This window comes from Oncorhynchus clarkii, chromosome 27 (genome assembly GCF_045791955.1).
Source record: "Oncorhynchus clarkii lewisi isolate Uvic-CL-2024 chromosome 27, UVic_Ocla_1.0, whole genome shotgun sequence".
Lineage (NCBI taxonomy): Eukaryota > Metazoa > Chordata > Actinopteri > Salmoniformes > Salmonidae > Oncorhynchus > Oncorhynchus clarkii.
Window position 1 is genome coordinate 42488693 of NC_092173.1, and position 16098 is coordinate 42504790.

Sequence of the window (16098 nt, forward strand, 5' to 3'; positions counted from 1 at the left end):
AGCTTGGCTTTTAGTCCCCGTGTTGCTGTGTTAGCTTGGATTTTAGTCCCTCGTATTGCTGTGTTAGCTTGGCTTTTAGTCCCTCGTATTGCTGTGTTAGCTTGGCTTTTAGTCCCTCGTATTGCTGTGTTAGCTTGGCTTTTAGTCCCTCGTATTGCTGTGTTAGCTTGGCTTTTAGTCCCTCGTATTGCTGTGTTAGCTTGGCTTTTAGTCCCTCGTATTGCTGTGTTAGCTTGGCTTTTAGTCCCTCGTATTGCAGTGTTAGCTTGGCTTTTAGTCCCTCGTATTGCTGTGTTAGCTTGGCTTTTAGTCCCTCGTATTGCTGTGTTAGCTTGGCTTTTAGTCCCTCGTATTGCTGTGTTAGCTTGGCTTTTAGTCCCTCGTATTGCTGTGTTAGCTTGGCTTTTAGTCCCCCGTATTGCTGTGTTAGCTTGGCTTTTAGTCCCCCGTATTGCTGTGTTAGCTTGGCTTTTAGTCCCCCGTATTGCTGTGTTAGCTTGGCTTTTAGTCCCCCGTATTGCTGTGTTAGCTTGGCTTTTAGTCCCTCGTATTGCTGTGTTAGCTTGGCTTTTAGTCCCCCGTATTGCTGTGTTAGCTTGGCTTTTAGTCCCCCGTATTGCTGTGTTAGCTTGGCTTTTAGTCCCCCGTATTGCTGTGTTAGCTTGGCTTTTAGTCCCCCGTATTGCTGTGTTAGCTTGGCTTTTAGTCTGCCGTATTACTGTGTTAGCTTGGCATTTAGTCTGCCGTATTGCTGTGTTAGCTTGGCATTTAGTCTGCCGTATTGCTGTGTTAGCTTGGCATTTAGTCTGCCGTATTGCTGTGTTAGCTTGGCATTTAGTCTGCCGTATTGCTGTGTTAGCTTGGCATTTAGTCTGCCGTATTGCTGTGTTAGCTTGGATTTGAGTCTTTTAGTCATCTATCTTATCTCGTTTGATTTTATATATTTAATTTGATTGTTTTACTTAAGTGCTTTAGTTCTCCTGTTCCTGGAGAGATACCCTCCTGTAGGTTTTAATTCAACCGTGTTCCTGGAGAGATACCCTCCTGTAGGTTTTAATTCAGCCTTGTTCCTGGTTAGATACCCTCCTGTAGGTTTTAACTCCAACCCCAGTTGTAACTAACCTGATTAATCTTATCAACCATTTAATGATTAGAATCAGGTGTGCTTGATTAGGGTTAAAGTGAAAACCTACAAGGACGGTAGATCTTCAGGAACAGGGTTGGAGAGCCCTGATTTTAGTACGTTGTGATTGTAAAAGCATTTTAAATAAGGTTTGATTTCTCCAGTTCTCCCAGGAGAAAGAGATCCCCCGGTTCTCCCTCCCGGAAACCCCGACACTCTTCCCAGCGCTCCGGGTCCCGCTCCAGGGAGAGTCGCTGGAACTCCCCTCGCTCCCGCTCGCAGGAGAGGAAGGAGAGAGAGAAGGACAAAGACCGTAGACAGAAAGGTCTGCCCAGCATCAAGAGCCAGACACTCAGTGGTACGTATTGTCAGATACACAAGGACTGCGTCCCAAAATGGCTCCCTTTTCCCTGCTATATTCGACAAGTATTGAATGTTTCCCTCGTTGTTGTCTAGTTTGCACTACGACTCTGTGGGTGGGCCAGCTGGACAAGAAGACTTCTCAGCAGGACGTCATGTGTTTACTAGAGGAGTTTGGGCAGATAGACTCCATCAATGTGAGTATGAAGCGGACACTGATCTAGTCAGTGGCAACCTATTTCCGTTTACAGTGCACTATTTTTCACTGGAGCCACATAAGAAATAGTCTAAGAGAGTGCTCTATATAGGACACAGGGGGGAGATTGACCCTGAAAAATACACTAGGCTGTTTGTGAAAGGGAACAATTTTAGGAGCGAACGCCAACCTTCTCCTTCCCGCTCCCCTCCAGATGATACCTCCTCGTGGCTGTGCCTACATAGTGATGGTCCACAGGCAGGATGCCTACAGAGCTCTACACAAACTCGGCAGAGGATCCTTCAAGGTCAACCAGAAGGCTATCAAGGTACTTGTTAATTTTTTTTTTAATGTTAAACCAACTCTTTTTATAATGTGGTAAAAATTATTCTAATCAAAGGAGAGACTTTTAGACTTCCTGAAAACAGTCAAACTTGATTATTTAATTACTGCGGACAGGGAGCTTGTCAACGACACCACCCATAGGTTATTTGTTGAGAACCCAAACAGCAGGAATTAAGCCACACCCCGTTTATAGCCAAGTCCATCCTCCTGGATGTTGATGACAAATCACAGACGAGAGAATTTATACCAAGGTACATTTTGCTTCTCATGAAACAGACATCAAGATTTACATGGCGCCAAATATCTGTCTCTAGTTTATTTACTGCTTGCTTGTGTAGGAATACTAATGCAACATAGACACTTGGTCCTTTCTTTAAATAAAATGGAGATTGTGTCTCCCTGGTACTGACAGACAGGCACACAGACACTAATCATGGAATGGAATGTTGTCTTGTCACCAAGCCATCGTAAATCTACTGTCACTGTTAAAATCTGAGGCTTCTCTCTCTTCACACAGACACATGAGTTCTAAACAATATTCTGTTGCATTCTAAGAAAAACAGTCAGCGTAAGTACTAATATAGGATTACATTCTAATATTTTGGGGCGGCAGGCTGGCCTGGTGGCTAGAGGGGGGCGGCGGCAGGCTGGCCTGGTGGCTAGAGGGGGGCGGCAGAGTCATGGTATTGGAGTGGCCATCACAAAGCCCTGACCTCAATCCTGCAGAAAATTTGTGGGCAGAACTGAAAAAGCGTGTGCGAGCAAAGAGGCCTACAAACCTGACTCAGTTACACCAGCTCTGTCAGGAGGAATGGGCCAAAATTCACACAACTTATTGTGGGAAGATTGTGGAAGGCTACCTGAAACGTTTGACCCAAGTTAAAACATTTCCATGTCCGTTGTCTGTACCTTGTGAGGTGTGGAAACACTGTTGCTTTTATGGATTTTTGTCTTGTTTCTTTTTGTCCTATGTTGCTCTGCGGGTGCTCATTGATTGTCTGTATTGTAATAATCTGCCCAGGGACTGATTTTGAAAATGAGCCAGTTGGCTAAAACTGGCACTTTTACTGAAACGTTGATTAATGTGCACTGTCCCTACCTCAATTTAAAGGCAATGCTACCAAATACTAATTGAATGTATGTAAACTTCTGACCCACTGGGAATGTGATGAAATAATAGCTGAAATAAATAATTATCTCTACTATTATTCTGACATTTCACATTTTTAAATTAAAGTGGTGATCCTAACTGACCTAAGACAGGACATTAAATGTCAGGAATTGTGAAAAACTGAGTTTAAATGTATTTGGCCAAGGTGTATGTAAACTTCTGACTTCAACTGTGTGTGTGTGTGTGTGTGTGTATGTATATATATATATATATATATATATATATATAGACTGCTCCAAAAAATAAAGGGAACACTAAAATAACACATCCTAGATCTGAATGAATGAAATATTCTTATTAAATACTTTTTTTCTTTACATAGTTGAATGTGCTGACAACAAAATCACACACAAATTATCAATGGAAATCAAATGTATCAACCCATGGAGGTCTGGATTTGGAGTCGCACTCAAAATTAAAGTGGAAAACCACACTACAGGCTGATCCAACTTTGATGTAATGTCCTTAAAACAAGTCAAAATGAGGCTCAGTAGTGTGTGTGGCCTCCACGTGCCTGTATGACCTCCCTACAACGCCTGGGCATGCTCCTGATGAGGTGGTGGATGGTCTCCTGAGGGATCTCCTCCCAGACCTGGACTAAATCATCCGCCAACTCCTGGACATTCTGTAGTGCAACGTGGCGTTGGTGGATGGAGCGAGACATGATGTCCCAGATGTGCTCAATTGGATTCAGGTCTGGGGAACGGGCGGGCCAGTCCATAGCATCAATGCCTTCCTCTTGCAGGAACTGCTGACACACTCCAGCCACATGAGGTCTAGCATTGTCTTGCATTAGGAGGAACCCAGGGCCAACCACACCAGCATATGGTCTCACAAGGGGTCTGAGGATCTCATCTCGGTACCTAATGGCAGTCAGGCTACCTCTGGCGAGCACATGGAGGAAAGAAATGCCACCCCACACCATGGAGGAAAGAAATGCCACCCCACACCATGACTGACCCACCGCCAAACCGGTCATGCTGGAGGATGTTGCAGGCAGCAGAACGTTCTCCGCAGTGTCTCCAGACTGTCACGTGCTCAGTGTGAACCTGCTTTCATCTGTGAAGAGCACAGGGCGCCAGTGGCGAATTTGCCAATCTTGTTGTTCTCTGGCAAATGCCAAACGTTGGGCTGTAAGCACAACCCCCACCTTTGGACGTCGGGCCCTCATACCACCCTCATGGAGTCTGTTTCTGACCGTTTGAGTAGACACATGCACATTTGTGGCCTGCTGGAGGTCATTTTGCAGGGCTCTGGCACTGCTCCTCCTTGCACAAAGGCGGAGGTAGCGGTCCTGCTGCTGGGTTGTTGTCCTCCTACGGCTTCCTCCACGCCTCCTGATGTACTGGCCTGTCTCCTGGTAGCGCCTCCATCCTCTGGACACTACGCTGACAGACACCGCAAACCTTCTTGCCACAGCTCGCATTGATGTACCATCCTGGATGAGCTGTACTACCTGGGCCACTTGTGTGGGTTGTAGACTCCGTCTCATGCTACCACTAGAGTGAAAGCACCGCCAGCATTCAAAAGTGACCAAAACATCAGCCAGGAAGCATAGGAACTGAGACGTGGTCTGTGGTCACCACCTGCAGAACCACTCCTTTATTGGGGGTGTCTTGCTAATTTCCTATAATTTCCACCTGTTGTCTATTCCATTTGCACAACAGCATGTGAAATTTATTGTCAATCAGTGTTGCTTCCTAAGTGGACAGTTTGATTTCACAGAAGTGTGATTGACTTGGAGTTACATTGTGTTGTTTAAGTGTTCCCTTTATTTTTTTGAGGTGTGTGTGTGAGTGAATTTACCAGAAGATATCTGATTTTATATGGCCCTACAACTGTAGACTGACAGATCAAAATCGCTAACAATGAACACCCCTTTTTGAGATAAGTTTCCCTCCAAACAATCAATGTAAATCTGATATTGTCAAGTTAAAAATGTAATTATTTGTGTATGGAAGGTCGTTCATTAAAATAATCTTGATCCGCCTGTTTTCCCAGGACAGTCTTTTCATTCTGGCCAGTTAACACAGACCCAGTGTTGAATGTCAAGGGTGTGCTAATTTTAAAAATACACAGCTCAAAAAAATAAAAGGAACACTTAAATAACACAATGTAACTCCAAGTCAATCACAGGCACGTGGAGGCCACACACACTACTGAGCCTCATTTTGACTTGTTTTAAGGACATTACATCAAAGTTGGATCAGCCTGTAGTGTGGTTTTCCACTTTAATTTAGAGTGCGACTCCAAATCCAGACCTCCATGGGTTGATACATTTGATTTCCATTGATAATTTTTGTGTGATTTTGTTGTCAGCACATTCAACTATGTAAAGAAAAAAGTATTTAATAAGAATATTTCATTCATTCAGATCTAGGATGTGTTATTTGAGTGTTCCCTTTATTTTTTGGAGCAGTGTGTATCTATTCATTATTAGTGTGTTTCTGTATGGAGTGCAGGTATATTAGGGGGCACAGGTCAGGTCATTATCGGCGTGAAAAAACATTGGTAAGACCAAAATGTGCTGGCGCCATCAACTGGAAAAAAATATATATTTTGTTTAGTGTCTAACCTAAATATATATTGTGTTTATGTAGATTGGTCTCTATAGAGCCCTGTTTGTTTAGTGTCTAACCTAAATAAATATATACTGTGTTTATGTAGATTGGTCTCTATAGAGCCCTGTTTGTTTAGTGTCTAACCTAAATATATATACTGTGTTTATGTAGATTGGTCTCTATAGAGCCCTGTTTGTTTAGTGTCTAACCTAAATATATTTTGTGTTTATGTAGATTGCGTAGGTTTTGAACATGGTTATAGAGACGACTAGTGTTTTCATAAATACCAGAATTTTGACTTTGATACCAGGTTTAGTATCACGATGCGCAAAACGATACCACAGAAACAACAAAAAATAAAACATGATCTAAAGTCACTGAATAACCACTGGGCTTTACATGGAACAATATGTTGATAATTGATAGTAAGTAATAGTAATAGAGACTAAAACAACGAATTCTTTCAAAAATTAAACGCCCTATTAAATTACAGAATGATCAGAGCACGACGTGGTCAAAAGTATGTGGACATCTGCTCATTGAGCATCTCATTACAATGTCATGGGCATTCATATGGAGTCCCTCCCCCTTGCTGCTATAACAGCCTCCACTCTTCTGGGAAGGCTTTCCACTAGATGTTGGAACATTGCTGCTATAACAGCCTCCACTCTTCTGGGAAGGCTTTCCACTAGATGTAGGAACATTGCTGCTATAACAGCCTCCACTCTTCTGGGAAGGCTTTCCACTAGATGTTGAAACATTGCTGCGGGGAACTTGCTTCCATTCAGCCACAAGAGCATTAGTGAGGTCGGGCGTTTGATTTGGTTGAGGTCAGGGCTCTGCGCAGGCCAGTCAAGTTCTTTCACCCCGATCTCGACAAAGCGCTTCTGTCCGTATGACCTCGCTTTGTGCACGGGGGCATTGTCATGCTGAAGCAGGAAAGGGCAAAAACTACAAAGATGGAAGCACAGAATCATCTAGAATGTTGTTCTATACTGTATCTCTAAGATTTCCCTTCACTGGAACTAAGGGGCCCGAACCATGGAAAAACAGCCCCAGACCATTATTCCTCTTCCACCAAACTTTACGGTTGGCACTATGCATTGGGGCAGGTAGCTTTCTCTTGGCATCCGCCAAACCCAGATTTGTCTGTCGGACTGCCAGATGGAGAACGCGTTTCCACTGCTCCAGAGTCTAATGGTGGCAAGCTTTACACCACTCCAGCCGATGCTTGGCATTGCGCATGGTGATGTTAGGCTTGTTTGCAGCTGCTCGGCCATGGAAACCCGTTTAATGAAGCTCCCGACTAACAGTTGTTGTGCTGACATTGCTTGCAGATGCAGTTTGGAACTCTAGTGAGTGTTGCAACCGGTGACAGACGATTTTTCCATGCTTCTGCACTCTGTGGTCCTGTTCTGAGCTTGTGTGGCCTGCCACTTTGCAGCTTAGCCGTTGTTGCTCCTAGACTTTTCCACTTCGCAATAACAGCACTTACAGTCAACCGGGGTAGCTCTAGCAGGGCAGAAATTTGACTAACTGACTTGTTGGAAAGGTGGCATCCTATGACAGTGCCACGTTGAAACTCACTGGGCCCTTCAGTACGGGCCAATATCAATGGAGATTGTATGGCTGTGTGCTCGATTTTATACACCTGTCAGCAACGGGTGTGGCTGAAAAAGTAGAATCCACTAATTTGAAGTGGTGTCCACATACTTTTGGCCATGTAGTGTATCTGTGTTCATTTGTTAAACTTTGGACAAAATATTGGGTCAGATGACATTCATTAGATACATGATTCATTATACATTACAGCTAAATTATTTAATGTATTAAATTAATACTTTACTTCCAAAATAACACAAACACTTTAAAGCTTGTTTCGGAAGCTTCTATATTGCAAAAGTCTGTCTACACACCATAGAAATACAATGGATTTTACACAACATACTGCGATTCCCAGAGTACACGTCACCTCCCATGATGCAATGCGCCGCCCAGACGGCTGGCTGGCGACCGTTAGCAAGCCCAGTCAAACGCGAAGTAGTCTTAATATATTGTCATATATTAAATTGAGCACATTTCACATTTTACTTTTGGGTTGTAATCATATTATAATGCTCACATGAATATCATGCTGAATATGTTCATGTTATTGTCACTCAAATTATTCAATTTATTGGGGGTGAACTAAAACCTCCCATGCGCTACTTTTACACCTTTTGCTTGGTAGTTTCGGTAGGCTGACCCTCATCTACTCTGTAAGTAAAGTATTCCCATACTTTGCTTCTGGAGCCAGCTGTCAAAAAGCTGCGGGCGTGGAGTTATGACGTTTTCCTTCTCAAATGTGGCTCGCGCTGTGTCATCTACATGCACAAGTAGCCTGGCTAGCTTACTACCGCCCCCGAGAGAGGACAAGTAGCCTGACTAACTTACTACTGCCCCCTAGAGAAGACAAGTAGCCTGACTAACTTACTACTGCCCCCTAGAGAAGACAAGTAGCCTGGCTAGCTTACTACTGCCCCCTAGAGAAGACAAGTAGCCTGGCTAGCTTACTACTGCCCCCTAGAGAAGACAAGTAGCCTGGCTAGCTTACTACTGCCCCCTAGAGAAGACAAGTAGCCTGGCTAGCTTACTACTGCCCCCTAGAGAAGACAAGTAGCCTGGCTAGCTTACTACTGCCACCTTGAGAAGACAAGTAGCCTGACTAACTTACTACTGCCCCCTAGAGAAGACAAGTAGCCTGACTAACTTACTACTGCCCCCCTAGAGAAGACAAGTAGCCTGGCTAGCTTACTACTGCCCCCTAGAGAAGACAAGTAGCCTGGCTAGCTTACTACTGCCCCCTAGAGAAGACAAGTAGCCTGGCTAGCTTACTACTGCCCCCTAGAGAAGACAAGTAGCCTGGCTAGCTTACTACTGCCCCCTTGAGAAGATTCAGACAAATTACGAGACAGACTGGATCCCCTCAATCCGTGAGACACATTTGACAAAGTCTTGAAAGTAACAGAAAGAATCTGTTTGTCATGTTGTAGTATTGAAAAGGTACTGCGTTTTCGGTATACCTTGCAGCACCCAGTTATTTAAAACACTTTGTTATTTAACTTAATAACTTAAGCATATTGTATTTTTGTGTAGATTGCATGGGCCTTGAACAAGGGTATAAAGGCGACCCATAAGAAGTTCTGGGACGTAGAGCGAGGCGTCACCTACATCCCCTGGAGCAAGGTGAAGATAGAGGAGCTGGAGGGGTCCAGGGAGGGAGGCATGCTGGACGCAGACACACTCTGTCCAGGTAAACATCTGTCTCACGCAACCTCTACACTGTCTGCTTTGGGTGAATCTCAATTGTCTTCCTTGATTCCTCACCTCCTCTCTCCTCGCCTCCTTCTCAAAATGCATTGGAGAAGAAGATTTCTGGTTCCTCTCCTCAGACCACCTCCTCCAATGCACTTTGAAGAAGGATGTGAGTAAACAGGGTTTGAGGGAATCAAGGAACCCTGTTGAGATTCACCCTCTGTCCTAGATGTGGAATTATTGTGGCCTGGCCACTTGACTAGTAAAAACCTGGTCTAAAACTTTTCCTAGTTGGGTCAAGTGGTCTGAAGAAATTCCTGTTGAAGTCAGAAGTATTGGACACAGAGTTAGGTTAAATTTATCTTTACATTGCTCGTGTAGCTATTCTGTTTTAAGTGTATAATTTATTCCTGATTGATTGGTCTGTTTTTCAGAGTGGGGAGATGACGTGAAGGAGCTGACTAAACCAGGAGGACTGAACAACGGAGGAGGAGTGGATGCCATGGAAACCGAGGGAGCTGCCACCGCCCATGTACAGGTAACACCCGCTACAGGGGACCCAATGAAACACACCACAGACAGCAGGCACCCAATGAAACACACCACAGACAGCAGGCACCCAATGAAACACACCACAGACAGAAGGGACCCAATGAAACACACTAGTCTGGGTGTTCTGCCTCACCATAGTATCTCACCATCTCTTTTCTTGGGAAACAGAGTTTATCCTGTGATTTTGTTCCTTAGTTGTCAGTTTTCTGTATGTTTTTATTAAAATTGCAGGTTTTTATAAGTGTTGGTATAGAAATGCATTGGTGGATTAATAAAAACAGATTTACTAGCATCATGGCCTGGGTGACTAGTATTTCACTCACCTCAGTACATCACCTATATGAAAACTAAGGGTCCATATTGAAAGGCTGTTGTAATAGCTTTCTTCCAGTAGTAAGTCAACCAGTCTGAATGCAATGATCCAGTTTCTGCCTACATGACACAATACTCCCCAATAAAAGGAAAGGCAACTTTACTCGTGAACACTTGTCTTTTCACTTGTCTAATCCCCCCAAAAAAGTGTCTTCCTGATATTAGGTAGGGAGGGATGTGACAAATGGAACTTTTTTCATCATGTTTAAATGGCATTTTTTATTTTTTTGTTGGTACGATTTAACAACATAAATTCACAACATTTCATGTGAATTCTCAATGCAGCTGCACTGCTGCCAGCAATGGTTTGAGTCTCACAGTACGTCCCCCCCCCCCCTTTCAGATGGCTAACTATTGCGCCTGTACTGCCATTACTGTACCTCAGTTCCACCTTGCAAAAGTTTGGATTTCCTTCTCATTTAACTTCTCATAGTATTGCACCTGTTCCACCATTACTCTACCTCCATTTCCTTCTCATTTAACTTCTCATAGTATTGCACCTGTTCCACCATTACTCTACCTCCATTTCCTTCTCATTTAACCTCTCATAGTATTGCACCTGTTCCACCATTACTCTACCTCCATTTCCTTCTCATTTAACCTCTCATAGTATTGCACCTGTTCCACCATTACTCTACCTCCATTTCCTTCTCATTTAACCTCTCATAGTATTGCACCTGTTCCACCATTACTCTACCTCCATTTCCTTCTCATTTAACCTCTCATAGTATTGCCATACAGGACTTCCCTGCTGTCGCTTGCTTTCCTCTGACGTTTTTTCCCAACTGTTAACGACGATGACGTAGTGGTGGAGCGTCGTCGCCAAAATTAATTGATTTCTCGACTCCTTGCATGTCGACTCCCGGCGCCGAATCCCAATTCTGAGTGTCAAGATTTGATTCTGCTAAGAATAGTCTTTCTGGAGCGGAGAGACTAGTTGCTGTACTTCGCAGAACACAAACTCACATCTTTCATAGCGAGCTAGCGAAGGACTGAGCGAGAGGGGACTGGCACAGTATAGGCAGTTCGGCCACCAGGCAGACAGTCAGAACTGTGCACTAGGTCTATCTATCAGTGTGTTGGTCAGCCACCAGACAGTCAGAACCGTGCACTAGGTCTATCTATCAGTATAAGCTGGTCAGCCACCAGGCAGACAGTCAGAACCGTGCACTAGGCCTATCTATCGGCAATCAAAAGCTGTATGTCGCAAAGGAATGCTGTCTCTGTTTCTTGGCTTGCAACTTCAGTAAAGCAGGGTCTATCATTAATGAATAGGCCAAGATGAAATTCAAAACGCAACAGACCAAAGCCTTAACACACACTGGCATCGTTAGCAAAGAGAAAGAGCAGACGAGCCAGCGTGAGGAAGAGAGAGGGAGGGGTCAGGCTGAAAGAACCGTGAACATACAGTGGGGGAAAAAAGTATTTAGTCAGCCACCAATTGTGCAAGTTCTCCTACTTAAAAAGATGAGAGGCCTGTAATTTTCATCATAGGTACACTTCAACTATGACAGACAAAATGAGAAGAAAAAAATCCAGAAAATCACATTGTAGGATTTTTAATTAATTTATTTGCAAATTATGGTGGAAAATAAGTATTTGGTCACCTACAAACAAGTAAGATTTCTGGCTCTCACAGACCTGTAACTTCTTCTTTAAGAGGCTCCTCTGTCCTCCACTCGTTACCTGTATTAATGGCACCTGTTTGAACTTGTTCTCAGTATAAAAGACACCTGTCCACAACCTCAAACAGTCACACTCCAAACTCCACTCTGGCCAAGACCAAAGAGCTGTCACTGTATGTAGTGGTCATCTGCACTGTTGCACTGTCTTACATGCCTCACATATTCACCAAAGTAGCCTAAACTTTCACCTCTTCCTCTCCTGGTTTTATTTAAATGACACCCCACCCCCCCTTAGGCCTTTTATAGTGATGACTATTGCACTGCGATGTTAACAGATTTTTCCAGTTAGGGACTTTTCTTAATGGTTCCAAATTTAGTTTCCTCCATTTATCTTTCCCTTCTAGTAGGGCTTTAGTTTCCTCCATTGATACAGATGAAAACAGTTTAGCGTAAAAATAAAAACCTTTTATGAGTTTGGAATATGGATTTTTTTTTCTCCCCCTACCATTTTTTTTGCTAGTACCACCTGGTGTTTGGCTCCGTCAATGATTGGTTTTTCATCATATCAATATCAACTGCTGTTCAAAGTCCTTATGTCTTTTTTTTTTTGTTGTTGTTTTCAAGCCAAAATTCTAATTCGATTGACATTCGTTTGAACGGAATGTCATTCTGAGACTGAAAGGACTTGAGTGCCCTCACCTCATGACTGTGACCGTTACACCATTCTGAGACTGAAAGGACTTGAGTGCCCTCACCTCATGACTGTGACCGTTACACCATTCTGAGACTGAAAGGACTTGAGTGCCCTCACCTCATGACTGTGACCGTTACACCATTCTGAGACTGAAAGGACTTGAGTGCCCTCACCTCATGACTGTGACCGTTACACCATTCTGAGACTGAAAGGACTTGAGTGCCCTCACCTCATGACTGTGACCGTTACACCATTCTGAGACTGAAAGGACTTGAGTGCCCTCACCTCATGACTGTGACCATTACACCATTCTGAGACTGAAAGGACTTGAGTGCCCTCACCTCATGACTGTGACCATTACACCATTCTGAGACTGAAAGGACTTGAGTGCCCTCACCTCATGACTGTGACCATTACACCATTCTGAGACTGAAAGGACTTGAGTGCCCTCACCTCATGACTGTGACCGTTACACCATTCTGAGACTGAAAGGACTTGAGTGCCCTCACCTCATGACTGTGACCGTTACACCATTCTGAGACTGAAAGGACTTGAGTGCCCTCACCTCATGACTGTGACCATTACACCATTCTGAGACTGAAAGGACTTGAGTGCCCTCACCTCATGACTGTGACCATTACACCATTCTGTGACGGGGCAGATGGGCATGATGTCCACTCCGTGTGAATTGACTTACTAGCGTGACGGAGGCAGAATGATCTATGCTATCGTGAAGATCATTGAACCAGCTTAACATTTGACTCTCACTTAAACCCCAAAAACCTAAAAAAAAAAAAAAAAAATGTCTCTGAGATGATTGGAAGGTACCACCTGTTGCACATTCCTTCAATACAGAGCATTCGGGAAAGTATTCAGACCTAGACTTTTTTCCACATTTTGTAATGTTACAGCCTTGTTCTACATGCTCCCCCCCCCCCCCTCTAAATTAAATTACACTTCAATTGTTGTGGCGATGGGGGCTTCACGTAGTGTTAAAAAAGTGTGTTCGTCATGTACACAGTTTAGCACATCAAAGAGCATTGGAATTTTACACCAGTGTACACACTACTTATTTCCCCAATGTAGTGATTTAAATCTATATTTATATATATATATATATATACACACACACAATACCACATAATGACAAAGCAAATACAGGTTTTTTTAGACATTTTTGCAAGTGTATTAAAAATAACTGAAATGACGTGTGTAACTATTCAGACCCTTTACTCAGTACTTTGTTGAAGCACCCTTTTGGCAGTGAATACAGCCTCAAGTCGTCTTGGGTATGACGCTACAAGCTTGGCACACCTGTATTTGGGGAGTTTCTCCCATTCTTCTCTGCAGATCCTCTCAAGCTCTGTCAGGTTGGATGGGGAGTGTTGATGCACGGCTATTTTCAAGTCTCTCCAGAGAAGTTCAAGTCCGGGCTCTGGCTGGGCCACTCAAGGACATTCTGAGACTTGTCCCGAAGCCACTCCTGAATGGTCTTGGCTGTGTGCTTAGGGTCGCTGTCCTGTTGGAAGGTGAACCTTCACCATGGTCTGAGGTCTTGAGTGCCCTGGAGCAGTTTTTCATCAAGGATCTCTGCACTTTGCTCCATTTCTTTCCTTTATCCTGACTAGTGTTCCAGTCCCTGCCGCTGAAAAACATCCCCACAGCATGTTGCTGCCTCCACCATGCTTCACCATAGGGATGGTGCCAGGTTTCCTCCAGACGTGATGCTTGGCATTCAGGCCAAAGAGTTCAATCTTGGTTTCCTCAGAACAGAGAATCTTGTTTCTCATTGTATCAGAGACCTTTAGATGCCTTTTGTCAAAATCCAAGCGGGCTGTCATGTGCCTTTTTACTGAGGAGTAGCTTCCATCTGGCCACTCTACAATAAAGGCCTGATTGGTGGAGTGCTGCAGAGATGGTTGTCCTTCTGGAAGGTTCACCCATCTCCACAGAGGAACTCTGGGAGCTCTGTTAAGAGTGACCATCGGGTTCTTGGTCACCTCCCTAACCAAGGCCCTTCTCCCCCAATTTTTCAGTTTTGCCTGGCGGGCAAAAGCTCTAGAAAGATTAGGTGGTTACAAACTGATTTAAATGTGACATTTTCAGTTTTTTTAAATAAAAAATCAACTGTTTCCTTTGTCATTATGGAGTATTCTGTGTAGATTGATCAGTAAAAACAACAAGTATTTAATCCGTTTTAGAATAAGGCTGTACTGTAACAAAATGTGGTAATGGGGAAGGGGTCTTTCTGATTGCACTGTAATGCTCACAACACAAAAATAATCAAATTATTTATTATTCAAAGGCTTTTAGCAGATGGCTTCACATCAAGTTTGACCTGTTAGTTGCAGTGTGTATAAATAAATAAATTGTACCAGAGGCTGTTTCTTGGTACAAGGCAGATCAGAGTTGTACTACTACGGACAATTGTGCTTGTAACTGTGATCCTAGTTCCTGCACACAAACAAACATGAACCTGAACGCTGTGGCATGTGGAGCAATCAAACACAACACGAGTTTATGATTTGTCTTCAGAAGCAGGCTTGAGATAAAAAAAAATATATAAAAATAATAATTAGGGATTAATGAATACATGCTCACGAGAAGGAAGAGACAATAATCCCGTCTAAATGTCATCTTTGCTGTTTAAAAATAATTCTGGAATATTTTATCAACAGAATATGTATATAGGTAAAAATATGCGTTGTCAAACCTGCCTAAACATCCCCTATTGCAATCTGTAACTTAGAACAGTTGTGAATGCCACATATTGTGGTGCGCCAAAGGTTTGCCGCTCACTACGACTCAACCTTCATACCACCTAGTTCAGTATCAGGGCCATAGTCTAACCCTGAAACTGACTCCACCCTGAAACTGACTCCACCCTGAAACTGACTCCACCCTGAAACTGACTCCACCCTGAAACTGACTCCCCCCTGAAACTGGTCTTATCTGCCAGCCTTTTATTTCAGTCAACCAGACAACTTGAGGTTATCACCCAGGTAAGGTGAATGAGGTGAACCTGGAAGATGATACTTTTAGCCCCTGAACAGCTTTCAACAAAGACACCTGCGATGGCTACTACTTTTAAAAAAAAAAATGTATTTTTTTGTAGTCCCGTTCTGTGGCTCCAAGTGACACTGTGTCAGGATCGTCAGTGTCACGAGGCCTCACGAAGGTGAGTGTTTCTGGACGTGGAATATGGATTTCGCAGATCCGTTCCTCGCTGGGACTAATACTGAGGAACTTCTCCAATGGCTGCCAGGTAAAGGTGACGCTCCCTCCCCTGTCGGAATTTACTGGATTGTTCTCGTGGCATATTGGGGGGGGGGGGGGGGGGGGCAAGTCGCAGAAACAAATGAACGAGCCACAGTTACTCTAATCTATCACAATTCAAGTTGCCACAAATGACCTGAAATTGGCGTCCGAGCAGAACAGCTGTTTAGTTGTCATAATGCTGTTCCTGCGATATCAGATATCTTTTATTGCTCAATTTACAATATCCCGGTGTTTATTAGTGTAGGGCTCTCGTGAGGAGTTCTCTGTGGGCCAAAAGACATGAGGTGAGCTGAAACAATGTTTTTCTAATGTCCAGGACTCCCAGCTGATCATGATGTATAAAATGAGCATTGCTCTCGCACACTAGCCCTGGGGTTTTCAGGCCTTTATCAAACAATATTCATACAGTTACATACTTTGCGTAGTTGAAGAGATTCCTAAACACATTTATTCAACAGTAAGGAAACATACAGGATGTTATCTACCTGACAGTGATCTCAAATGTTATATTCTCAGTTCGGTTACA

The 16098-nt window shown here is 43.6% G+C and overlaps 1 protein-coding gene across 1 annotated transcript in view; it reads left to right on the plus strand.

Annotated features, from left to right (window-relative positions):
• The window catches only part of LOC139386047 (SR-related and CTD-associated factor 4-like), a 42711-nt gene that overhangs the window by 7595 nt on the left and 19018 nt on the right, over nt 1-16098 (plus strand). Inside the window, exons 8-12 of the mRNA XM_071131460.1 lie at nt 1288-1481; nt 1580-1680; nt 1894-2007; nt 8892-9048; nt 9485-9588. Of these exons, the coding sequence (XP_070987561.1) occupies nt 1288-1481; nt 1580-1680; nt 1894-2007; nt 8892-9048; nt 9485-9588 (670 nt within the window). The remainder of the gene's footprint in view (nt 1-1287; nt 1482-1579; nt 1681-1893; nt 2008-8891; nt 9049-9484; nt 9589-16098) is intronic.